Source organism: Eschrichtius robustus, chromosome 9 (assembly GCF_028021215.1).
Source record: "Eschrichtius robustus isolate mEscRob2 chromosome 9, mEscRob2.pri, whole genome shotgun sequence".
Classification (NCBI taxonomy): Eukaryota; Metazoa; Chordata; class Mammalia; order Artiodactyla; family Eschrichtiidae; genus Eschrichtius; species Eschrichtius robustus.
In genome coordinates this window covers 71432509-71445633 of record NC_090832.1, presented here as the reverse complement: position 1 = coordinate 71445633, position 13125 = coordinate 71432509, and the positions used below count along the sequence as shown (strand labels likewise).

The 13125-nt window shown below is 41.2% G+C and overlaps 1 protein-coding gene and 1 long non-coding RNA gene across 7 annotated transcripts in view; one reads left to right on the top strand and one right to left on the bottom strand.

The window, feature by feature from the left end:
• Positions 1–7754, bottom strand: part of SNX14 (sorting nexin 14) — a 70824-nt gene extending 63070 nt beyond the window's left edge. For 4 of the 5 annotated variants that reach the window (XM_068551517.1, XM_068551516.1, XM_068551515.1 and 1 more), the window contains exon 1: positions 7447–7754. In XM_068551517.1, the coding sequence (XP_068407618.1) occupies positions 7447–7586 (140 nt within the window). In that variant the 5' untranslated portion in view covers positions 7587–7754. The remainder of the gene's footprint in view (positions 1–7446) is intronic. The other variant, XM_068551514.1, reaches the window with a different exon arrangement.
• A 380-nt stretch (positions 7755–8134) lies between these two features.
• Positions 8135–12866, top strand: LOC137769566 (uncharacterized). 2 transcript variants are annotated; one of them, XR_011075004.1, is made up of 3 exons: positions 8135–8217; positions 9259–9393; positions 9889–12866. It is a non-coding gene; the product is annotated as an uncharacterized lncRNA (long non-coding RNA). The 2 variants fall into 2 exon arrangements; XR_011075003.1 differs by lacking the exon at positions 8135–8217 and adding an exon at positions 8227–8378.
• The last annotated feature ends 259 nt before the right edge of the window (positions 12867–13125 follow it).

Genomic DNA, 13125 nt, shown 5'->3' with positions numbered 1-13125 from the left:
GGAAAAGAACATGCCCCAAAACACTACAGGGATGCAATCTGCAAAAGCCAGACTGTGGAAAACTCTACAGAACAAATGGCCAGTTTCCTCAACAAATAAATTACAAGGTTAAAAAAAGGGAGGGTGGAGGGAAGGCAACACTCAGATTAAAAGATCATATTTGGATCTTATATAATTAACTGTACAAAGCTGTTTATGAGTAAGATTCATTACGGATGGAGTAATGGATAGACAGACACACAATAAAGCATATAAAAATATAGTAAAATGTTCGAAAGCAAACTTATGGTCACCAAAGGGGAAACACGGGCGGAGGGATAACTCAGGAGCTTGGGATGAACATACACACAGTACTGTATATAAGATAGATAACCAACAAGGACCTACTGTATAGCACAGGGAACTCTACTCAATATTCTGTGATAACCTATACGAGAAAAGGATCTAAAAAAGAATGAATATATGTATATGTATAACTGAATCACTTTGCTGTACACCTGGAAACTAGCACAACACTGTGAATCAACTATGCTCCAATAAAAAAAAAATGTAAAATGTTAATGTTAAATATAGGCAAAACATAATTGGTCGTTTACTGTAAATTTCAACATTGCTATATGTTTAAAACTGTTCATCATAAAATGTTGGAGGGTAAAGCTCTAACAAATTCAGGGAAATCTGAACACTGAATAGATATTTAAGGATGCTAAGAAATTATTTTTTTTTTTAATGTGAAATGGTATTGTGGTTACGTAGAAAAAAAGCTCCCATCTATTAGAGATACATACTGAAATGTTTAATGTTTGCTGATAAAATATGTCATGTGGGATTTCCTTCAAAATAATTGGGGGAGGGGGTGATACTGGACTTTGAGTTGATCATTTTTGAAGCTGGGTGATACGTATTTACGGGTTTCATTGTACTATTCTATTTTTATTTTGTATTTTAAGTTTTCCATAATAAAGTTTTTAAATGAAAAAAAGCTATTAAAAGGACATAAGAGCAGATCTGAATGAATGGAGAAAGATTATGTTTATGGATGAAACCATTAAATACAGTTAAGTCATCAATTCTACCCAGATTAATTTACAAATTAAATAAAAACTGTGCAAATTCTTTGCCCTCCTCACATCAAAAGCAGGAGCCTAATTTCCTTCCCCTTGAATAGAGGCTGGCCTTAATAACTCACTCCTAACCAAAAGAATGTGGCAGAAGTGAAGATGCCTAACTGCCTAACTTCCAAGGATAGGTCATAAAAAAGATACAGCTTCCACCAGAATCTCTTTCTCAGGATATTCACCCTTGTAACCCAGCACCAGGTTGGGAAAAAAGCCACACGTGAAGGCCATATGTACATGTTCTGGCCTACAACCCAGCTGTATATAAAAACACACTACAAAACTATAATACTGTCATTAAAAAAAAAAATTGGTACTGTTGTAGAAAGAGAAAAATAGACAAAAGAAACAGAACATACAGTGAAAGACCCACTTAGTTTGGAAACAAAAACACTGTAGAGTCTGACTGTCTGGGTTCTAATCCTGGCTATGACACAATGCAAATTACTTAATCTCTCTGACTCTTGCTTGGGCCTCTATAATATGGGGTAATAATAATAATACCTAACTCATAGGGTTGTTATCATGATTAAATAAGTTCATAAAAGTACTTGGAAAAGCCTGTCTTAATACTAAGTTAAGGGACTTCCCTGGTGGCACTGTGGTTAAGAATCCACCTGCCAATGCAGGGGACATGGGTTCGAGCTCTGGTCCGGGAAGATCCCACATGCCGCGGAGCAACATAAGCCCATGCACCACAACTACTGAACCTGCACTCTAGAGCCCACGAGGCACAATTATTGAGCCCACGTGCCACAACTACTGAAGCCTGTGTGCCTAGAGCCCATGCTCCGCAACGAGAGAAGCCACTGCAATGAGAAGCCCGCGCACCACAATGAAGAGTAGCCCCCACTCACCGAAACTAGAGAAAGCCCGCGCACAGCAACGAAGACCCAACGCAGCCTAATAAATAAATAAATAAATAAAAATTTTTAAAAAGATACTAAGTTAAGTGTATGTAAGCCAGTTGTGGTAATTTGAAAAGTAATAAAGAAAATAATACTAAAACACATTAAGCAGGCTCCATATATAGAAGGCTATATATACAGGAAAAAAAAAAATCAATTTATCAAATAAAATTGTAAACTGCAGGTAAAAGTGACTAGAATTTTAACAACAGTAGTCAACTCTGAATGGTAAATTTATGAGTGATTTTTAACATCGTCTTTATATTTCTATTTTCTGACTTCTTTACAGTTTATATGAGTCAATGTTATTTAGAAAGTTATCAATAATAAGTATTTTTTCTTAACAATGTCTTTTTAATGTAATTTTAAAAGTCTGGGCTTCTAAATCAGAATGATCTACATTAGAATCCCATTTTGCTACTATCTATGAGCCTGAGAAAGTTATTGAACAACTCTAGGCTTCAGTTTGCTCATTTGTAAAATGGGGCTAATCAAGGACCTGCAAATTAAAACTACAATGAGCTACCACTATACACTCACTAAAATGGCTAAATTAAACCTATAAACCATATCAGACAGAACTGTAAAACATTTTTGGCAAGAGTAAAATTGGTATAACCACTTTGGAAAACTGTCTGGCAGTATCTACTTAAGTTAAACAAATGTATATGCTACGATTAAGCATTTTCATTTATGGGTATATAAACCCAAAAGAAATAAGTACATATGTCTATCAAAAGAAATATATATTAGAATATTCACAGCAGCATTATTCATAATAGCCAAAGACTGTAAACAATTCGAATGCCTTCCAAAAGAATGGACAAAGTGTGGCATAGTCTCAATGGAATACGACACAATAACAAAAAAGAATAACTACTGATACATGCAACAATATGGATAAATCTCAAAAGGAGAGTTGAGAAAAAGGAACCAGATACAAGAAGACCATAGGATTCCATTAATATGAAGTTCAAAAACAACAAAACTGACACATGACAAGGAGAAGGTTATTGACAAGGGAGCCTACTAGGGTGCTAAAAATGTTTTACATCTTGATCTGAGTGGTGGTTACATGGGGAACCACATTTTAAAATTCACAGAACTATACAATTACGTATGTGTTATACACTTTTCTGTAAGTTATATCTCATAAAAATAAAGTCACTGAGGCTAGTAATATTACCTACTTCACAGTGTTGTGAGGATAAATAAGACAAAAATAACTGCTAACATTTAATAAGAGCACGTGCTGAGCACCATTCTAAGCACTTTCCATGTGTTAACGCACTTAACTCATCAAAGTAACTGTATAACGTAGGTACTAGTATTATGCCCATTTTACAGATTATGGGACTGGGACAGATAAAAATTAGATTACTTATCGAAAGTCATATAACTAGTTAACGGAATCAGAATAAAATTCTTACAATCAAGCTTCAGATTCAAAACTTTCAACCACATCAATAAATTGCCTCAATAATAAATGAAGGGGACCTCCCTGGTGGTGAAGTGGATAAGACTCCATGCTCCCAATGCAGGAGGCACAGGCTCAATCCCTGGTCAGGGAACTAGATCCCACATGCATGCTGCAACTAAGGAGCTGGTGAGCTGCAACTAAGGAGCCTGCCTGCCGCAACTAAGACCTGGCACAACCAAAAATAAATAAATATTTTTTTAAAAAAACTCAATTACAGTTAAACGCTAGGAAAAAATCTATACAAAAAATAAGAATAATAAATGAAAACTCTTAACACAATACCTGAGCCAAACAAAGTACTCACAAAGTGTTATCTATTATAACTATTACCATTATTATTAGGATTAACTTAAAATATTCCTAATTATAATACTCAAATATTCAATCCTATGATTAGCAAATAAATCTATATATAATTGTATCTATGCTCTTAATTTATCCCAACAATACTGCAAAGGTGATATCATAATTTGAAATATATAAAGTATCTTACTCTACTCTTCCCATAAATCAGTTACAACGGTCCAAAGGTTATATCCATTTATCTTTCCACAGATAAGATTCATAATTTTAATGCATATTGAAAGAAAATTTTATATGCTAAATAACACCTTGAGAGTTCTTTAGGAGTTAAAGTTTCAAGACAACTACAGAAAAAATTAATTTCAAAAAGAGTATTAGGGGGCTTCCCTGGTGGCGCAGTGGTTGAGAATCTGCCTGCCAATGCAGGGGACACGGGTTCGAGCCCTGGTCTGGGAAGATCCCACATGCCGTGGAGCGACTAGGCCCGTGAGCCACAATTGCTGAGCCTGCGCGTCTGGAGCCTGTGCTCCGCAACAGGAGAGGCCGCGATAGTGAGAGGCCCGCGCACCGCGATGAAGAGTGGCCCCCACTTGCCGCAACTAGAGAAAGCCCTAGCACAGAAACGAAGACCCAACACAGCCATAAATAAATAAATAAATAAATAAAATTTTAAAAAAAAGAAAAATAAAAAAGCAAATAATTTAAAAAAAAAAAAAAAAAAGTACCCGGAACAGTTCTTTTAAAAGAAAAAAAAAGAGTATTAGTCCGGGATTTCCCTGGTGGTGCAGTGGTTAAGAATCCGCCCGCGGGCTTCCCTGGTGGCGCAGTGGTTGAGAATCTGCCTGCCAATGCAGGGGACACGGGTTCGAGCCCTGGTCTGGGAGGATCCCACATGCCGCGGAGCGGCTGGGCCCGTGGGCCGCAACTGCTGAGCCTGCGCGTCTGGAGCCTGTGCTCCGCAACAGGAGAGGGTGCGATGGTGAGAGGCCTGCGCACCGCGATGAAGAGTGGTCCCCGCTTGCCACAACTGGAGAAAGCCCTCGCACAGAAACGAAGACCCAGCACAGCCATAAATAAATAAAAAAATAAAATAAATAAATAAATAATTTAAAAAAAAAAAAAAAAAAAGAATCCGCCTGCCAATGCAGGGACACGGGTTCGAGCCCTGCTCCAGGAAGATCCCACGTGCTGCGGAGCAACAAAGTCCGTGCGCCATAACTACTGAGCCTGCGCTCTAGAGCCCGCGAGCCACAACTACTGAGCCCATGCGCCACAACTACTGAAGCCTGCACGCTCTAGGGCCCACCTGCTGCAACTACTGAGCCCACACGCTGCAACTACTGAAGCCCACGTGCCTAGAGCCCAAGCTCCGCAACAAGAGAAGTCACCACAATGAGAAGCCCGCGCACTGCAACTAAGAGTAGCCCCTGCTCACCGCAACTAGAGAAAGCCTGGGTAGCAACGAAGAGCCAACACAGCCAAGAAAAGAAAAAAAAAAAAGAGTATTAGTCTAAGTTTAACCATACTAACCAGGGGAGTTTTTGTTTGGTTGGGTTTTTTTGTGTGGTTTTTGTTTGGGTTTTGTTGTTGTTTTGTTGTTTTGTGTGTGTGTGCGTTTTCTGGGTTTTTCTGGAGGGGTTTTTTTTTGGCTGTGCCAGGTGGCTTGTGGGATTTTTTTTTTAACTTTTTATTTTATATTGGCGTATAGTTGATTAACAATGTTGTGATAGTTTCAGGTGTACAGCAAAGTGATTCAGTTATACATATACATGTATCCACTCTTTTTCATATTCTGTCCCCATTTAGGTTGTTACATAGTATTGAGCAGAGTCCCCTGTGCTATACAGCAGGTCCCTGTTCGTTATCCATTTTAAATGTTGAAGTGGATCTTAATTCCCAGACCAAGGATCGAACCCAGGTCCCCAGCAGTGGAAGCGCGGAGTCCTAACCACTGGACTGCCAGGGAATTCCCAACCAGGGGAGATTTTAAACTGAAAATTTCTTTTAAAGTTATTTCTAAAAATTAACTGGTGAAATGCCTGTACAGAAATCATTTGTTGAACATATGTACGAAGCATATCTTCTCATTTTTTTCTAGTTCCATAGTTATGCCCCCAATGTTTTCTGTATTATATACATATACATATATATTTTTAAATTTCTGAGTAGATGTGCCATGTATGCAAAAACAATTTCATTCATAAATCCAACCACTCAGAGATAACACTTATGTGCTATTTCCTTCTTTCTTTGCATAACGCAAATACAGGATACAGAGATCAGATGTTATACAGACCTGATGCTATCCTATGACTCCTTAACAACATAGAACACTGGATGCTACGATTAAGTTGGAAATCTAGTTCAACCTGCTCCTACATAGTTGCCCTACTTTAGAGACCTAAACTGACCCGGCTCCCAAAGAAGACAGGTAAGAATCCCTGGACAAAACTTAATAATCGTATAAAGTTGACATGTTTTTCAGACTAAACCTGTTAATCTGGCTTGAAATACCTTCCAGATGACAAAGCAAGTAAGTACTTAATATTTTCCGCTCTCTTAAAGATTCCACTTCTTCCATACTCTTAACAATCAAACATCTTACCATCACAATCAAAGTACATTTTCCAGTAATATCAATCGCTGTTTAAACCTAATATTATATAAACCCAGAGTCAACTAATAAGAAAGCAAAGAGGCCAGGGAAGAAACCCAACTCCAACGCAGTCACAGGAAACGGTTATCTTGGAGCAAAATTAAACTACCAAATTTCTTGTGAATGCTTCCCCGTTCCTATCCTTGGGGATTAACTACTTCCAGATAAAGAGTAAGGATGGCTGCACGCTCGAAACGTCAGAGGAAACAGCATGCAGATGCTGTCGCTGACAACGGTCTCAGATTTCTTTCCACCGAAAGCAAATCTGAAGATAATTCTAAAGGAACATTTCTCCACTACTACCTATATCATCGCTACCGTTTCTAGAAAATCTACCAGTTTATTTCAGGGGCAGAAGCTTCCGTTTTCAAAATGTCAACTAAATTTACCAATTTTACCTTTCAGTCTTCCCTTTAAAACTATTCTAGAGATGATGGTACTATTTTGCTTTCTGACTTGGGTTCCGCAAATCTTTACGACCTTGCGCTGTAACCAACAACACTGCGCGAAAAGCCGTGATCGACTGTGGTCTATATTGTGGGTGGGCGTGCGCGCGCGCGCGCGCGCGCGGTGAGAGCGAGGGAAGTCCGTCTAAACCTGCGACTGCGACAGGACCTTGCACCCTCCTCCATCAGCTGACCGTACCGCCCGGACAGATTTCATTCTGAAAAGCATCGGTGATGGAGGCCCAGGTTTTAAGAAATGGGTGAAAACAAAGGACGAATGGGGTCCAGGTGGCTGAGGAGGCGAGGCCTTGGGAGAGGGGGTACTCGAGCCCACCCCCGCCCGCACTTCCGGGCTCTGGCGCCCAGCCCGGCTTCCCCGAGCCGCTCTCCCCAGAGGCCCCGCAGGCGGCCCCACGTCCCGCAGCTGCGCAGCCCGACGTTCTCCGCGCAGCGATGCAACGCGGCCTGCGTCCGCAGTTTCGGAGGAGAGCTGCCATCTGCCCCCCGCCCGGCTGGCTCGGCGCCGCCGCGTTACCTGTTGAGGAGCAGGGAGGCGGCGCTGAGGCAGAGCAGCAGGAAGCAGAACATCGGGTACTGGCGACAGATCTCGCGTCCTACGTCCAGCCGCAGACGCTGCTTCAGCTTCTCTCCCAACGTCCGCACCCAGGGCGCCATCTCCGTCGGCGTGGCTGAAGCTGCACTACAGACTGAGGCTGAGGTCGAGGCGACCCCCCATCAACCTCCCGCGTCTCCAACCCCGGGCCGGGCACCGGACCCAGACCGCCGGCGACCGGCGGACGGTCCGCCGGCTGCAGCTGCCCAAAGCCCCGCCCACGGGCCCCGCCGCGCGTGCGCGGCCACGCCCCCATCCGCCTGGGGTTCAGCCGTACGACGTGTCCGCCGTCACCCCGCGCAAGGCCTGTCGGTCCCGCTGCTCAGCCCACGGGCCAGAGCCGCGCGCCGGCCTCCGGTGGAGGGCCCTGTTCCCCAGCGATCGGCCCTTTTCGGAAATCGGGGGGAAGCTGCAGTACCCAGTAACCGCCTGTATTGCGGAGGAGAGACAGAAGGTTGTGCCCGAGCACAGGAGAAACTGCAACCTCCCGCAGCCGTCGGGCCCTGCCTGCGGGACTCCCCGAGCTCGCGGGCCGCTGGGGACTGTAGTCTTTGTGGCGCGCCCCCCAGCACTCTCCACGCCTCCTCTCCGTAAGCTCAGCTCTACGTGGGGACAGGTCCAAGGTTTGCATGACGCCCAAAGGGGAGGAGGGGGGACACCTCTCAGTCCTTATTTTGCACGAGCCGCGCGCGGGTGAGTAAAACAGCCCTGGAACACGGAAGAGTCAAACCCACCGGGACGCCAGCCCTGCGAGAAAGCATCTTTTACGCGCTCACGGGCGAGGCAGACCTCAGTTCACTACAGCCCCGCGGGCCTAACCAGAACCCAAGTGTTTGGATGAGGCAGCTTGAAAGGTTAGGTTGAATACCTCTTGTAGAGTGTCCTGCGGCTTTCGCTTTACTAAGGCATCACATTTCTAAATTTTAATTTCCGTATTCTCCGCTGCTTTGACAGATGCAGGAAGACAGTATCGTAATAATAAGTAAAATTTATTTAGGCGGAGCGCTAAGCACTTTCATTTAACCTTTACACATTCACCTCCGGATGGAGGTACTCTGGTTTTTCCCATTTTACAGCTAGATTACTGACATTACTGAGGCGGAGAGGAACTTGCTCAGAATCATACTGCTAGCGAACCCGGGGTTGGAAGCCATTCTAACCCCAGAGCCGGTTCTCATGCTGTCTGTCTTTTCTCTTTCTTAGTATCTTACCCTCCAAAGTGCGGAGACAGACAGGTTCAGAAATGATTTTCTAAAAACATAAAAACTATGGTGTATGGACAGTTTAATGAATATTTTCCCATGTTATTATTCCGAATACATGGATCATCTTTATGCATTATTTTCCTTCAGAATGTACCATCCTTTATTCTATTAATGCCATTTAATTTCATTGATATTATGATTATTACCACCCTTGATCACAAATTATACACATTTCTAATAATTTCTTTAGGATCAACATCAGTACAATTGCTGGATCAAAGAGTAAGAACATGATACATACTGTCAAAGTTCTTCCTAGAATGGTTAGCCAGTTCCACAATGGTATAAAAGTATCAATTTCACTGATCCTCATCGTTAAGTATTGTTTAAACTAACATCGTAAATATATTGTAGGATTACTCTGTAACAACATCATTGGAAAGCTTAGGGCTTTTTTTTTTTTTTTTTAATGTTTTGAGGTACATAATTAAACGTTCATTTCACTTTTTCAACTTTTTTTTTTTTTTAGTGTCTTTGAACTACGTATAAACCCCTCGTTTATATGAACAGTCTAGGGCTAAACTGAAGTATAAATAAAAGGTGTATGTTGAATTAATCTACATGCATCACGTGCCTACTGTGGACTTGAGTACTTTATAATTGGGTAAGTTACTTTATTAAACTTTTTGGGAAGTTACATTGCCAATCTTTTTTTTATGTTTAAAAATTTTGCTTCTTTATAGGCTCATTCTGAAATTCCTGTTCAACTTTTCACTGAGAGCCAGTACATTTTAATGATAAAATGTTTTCTGTTCTTTCATATTAGACGTCTTTACAACATCCAACTGAACTCCTTTCCCATATGATTTTCTTTGCAGGGGCTATTAGAATAAGCTAACTAGACAATAGACCAATTTAAATTTTCATATTGTTCTTATGCTCAGAAAAGGAAAAAATAAAAATAAACTTCTGCTATAAGAAAATTTTACAAAATCCTCACCTAAAAGAAGAAAAATTTTCCTATTGCTCCAACATCATCTAATGAAATAAAATTTTTACTCCATTAAATGTTTTCTCTTTAACCTTATGGTCTGGTATCCATGTCAGCACTCATACACAGAGCTTGAATTTTTTTTTTTTTCCAACTTTTTATTAAAAGATATGAACTTCTGGGCTTCCCTGGTGGCGCAGTGATTGAGAGTCCGCCTGCCAATGCAGGGGACGCGGGTTCGAGCCCTGGTCTGGGAAGATCCCACATGACATGAAGCAACTGGGCCCGTGAGCCACAATTACTGAGCCTGCGCGTCTGGAGCCTGTGCTCCGCAACAAGAGAGGCCACGATAGTGAGAGGCCCGCGCACCGCGATGAAGAATGGCCCCCACTCGCTGCAACTAGAGAAAGCCCTCGCACAGAAACGAAGACCCAGCACAGCCATAAATAAATAAATAAATAAATTAAAAAAAAAAAAAAAGATATGAACTTCCTAGTGGGGATATGGGATATCCGTAATCAATCCTGGTTCTGAAATCAGCTTCACCTTCTACTGGCAAATTCTTTGCGCAAGGTTAACTTGATATATCTCAAACCTGGCATCCTCAACTCTATAAACAGTTACCTTCCTCAGAAGTTTTAAAGAAGATTAAATTGGGTGGAAAGTGCCTATTAAATGTCTTTGTACAATGCCTAATACAAAAAGTTTTATTTTATGGATTTATGAACATGACAAAATACAGTCAAGCCAATTAGCTTTATTTGGATTACAACAACCTAAAATGACAATGACATGAAACCAAAGCTATGAGATACCTTACAGGAAACTGAGGTCCAAAGCGGTTTTTATTGCCTGCCCTCAAGTTCTAGACCTGCACTGTGCAATACTGCAGCCACTAGCCATTATCTGGCTATCGAGCACTTGAAATGTGGCTAGTTTGAATTGACATGTGTTATTAGCGTAAAACACACATCAGATTTTGAAAGCTTAGCATGAAAACAAGAATATAAAGTATCTCAACTTTTAAAAGCTGATTACATGTTAAATGATATTTTGGAAATAATGGGCTAAAAATTAATATCTTGTGTTTCTTATTTTTGTAATGTGGCAACTAGAAAATTTTGAATTACATGTGTGGATTGTGCTATATTTCTACTAGACGGTGCTGCTCCAGACGAGTGTTAGCTGTGGAGGGGCCAGTACAACTTAATGTGTAGACTTTTTATAAATGCCACAATTATCACATATGCTAGGGGTACATTTTCAGACTGCAAAAAGTAAAAAATAGTTGATAACGCATTCCTCTAAAGGGCTCATAAACACCAAACTACACTACAATATCTCCATTATTTTAATGAATATTTATTAGCAAATAAGTGTAAGGCACTGTACTAAATGCGGTGGTAGAACCAATGATTTAGGTGTTTTCTGACCTCCAAAGGCTTACAATCTAGTGAAGGAGGCATGTCACACATGAAAACTAATGTATCACACACACAGGGCATATTTATATATAAAGTCTGTAGTAATAGAAGTCTTTTTTAATGACAGGTGAGGGGAAAGGGACATTTTCAACTGGTGAGGATCAGGAAAGTCCTCTGGGAAGACAATAATTTGAGCAGACTAGGATCTATCTCTTTGCTTTCACCTAATTTTCAGCAGTTATGCAGCACTAGGCAAAGTATTTAATAATGCTTCTACCTAATTAAACCTGATTCCCCCAACCCACCAACAAACTGCATAAATTGCTTTTTACATTGGTACAGGAATCTGAAAAGATGGTGTTGACTACCTGAATCCCAGTGATTGGGCCTACTTAACGCTGAGGACCCTGAATGTACACCAGGCTTTAACTGTCAAGGGCCAATGTTTGTGTGGCATGTGTGTCAGGAAAAGGATAGAAGCATACTTACCCACTACCCCTTGGAGCCATTCAGTCCCTCCCTCTCACAGCTGCCTCCTGTAATTTGGAGTATGCTCTCCTGTCACAGGTTTGGCATTTCCGAACCCCAGTTCCTCCGCACCCCGCCCCCCCACCCTCCACCCATGAGTCTCAAAGCATCAAGGTTCTTGTTTTACCTTTTGTGGCATTTGTAATGTTACTTCTACAGTCTTAATTTTACATTTCATAATACCCTCTTCTCCCCACAACCTATCCCTATGTATCAACTTCTGCACATAATAATACCTGTAACAGGAACCATTAAACTGCCTTTTATACTTCAAGAAATGTTCCTTTCCTTGATTTTCAAAAAAAGGAAACTCATTACAATGGAGACTATACAATTAAAGGAGGAGCATTAAGGGATTTTTGGATGGGAGTGCAAGATGTTCAAAATGCAGTTACGACTTCCATATTTAACCCCCACTTTTTTGTGTGATCATGAAGTAAAACTTCCAATGGTAAGATATGAAGAACTACAGCTTTACACAACCAGTGGATCAAAGAGATACTCTGGATAAAAGCTGTTTGAGCATGAAATTCTGGGCAGTCTCATTTTATCTTAGCAACAAAAATGAAGCATTTAATGTTTGTCATCTTGTTTCTAAGATACGTTGGAATAACCATCTTCTTAAACCTCACTTTGATGTTAACAGGTCATAACTTCAGAAAATATAAATTATTAACTGATTAGGAACTGAAAATATATTCACCTGCCTGTTGATAAATGTTAAAGATTGGAAAAGGCACTTATAATCTAATACCACTACTCTTTGTATAAGATGGCCAATGTCTTTCTCGTCTAAAAAGTTTTTTTAAAGTTACATAGGGACTTCCCCGGTGGCGCAGTGGTTAAGAATCCGCCTGCCAATGTAGGGGACAGGGGTTCGATCCCTGGTCCGGGAAGATCCTACATGCCACGGAGCAACTAAGCCCATGTGCCACAACTAGTGAGCCTGCGCTCTAGAGCCCGCGAGCCACAACTACTGAGCCCACACGCCGCAACTACTGAGCCCACATGCCGCAACTACTCAAGCCCGCGTGCCCTAGAGCCCACGCACTGCAACTACTGATGCCGAGGCGCCTAGAGCCCATGCTCCGCAACAAGAGAAGCCACCGCAATGAGAAGCCCGCGCACTGCAACGAAGAGTAGTCCCCACGCTCCACAACTAGAGAAAGCCCGCACGCAGCAACGAAGACCCAACAAAGCCAAAAATAAATAAAATTTTTTTTAAAAAGTTAAAGTTATCCTTTAAATAAAGCATTCCACCTTCTTTTTTTTTTTTTTTTTTACAGGAATGTTCCTGGCAGCTTTATTTGTAATAGCCCTAAATTGGAAGCAACCCAGATGACCTTCAACAGTCGAATGGTTAAACGAACTGTGGTACAGGATACCATAGAATACAATTTAGCAATAAAAAGGAACAAATTATTGATACATGCGACAATAGACAATCGGATGA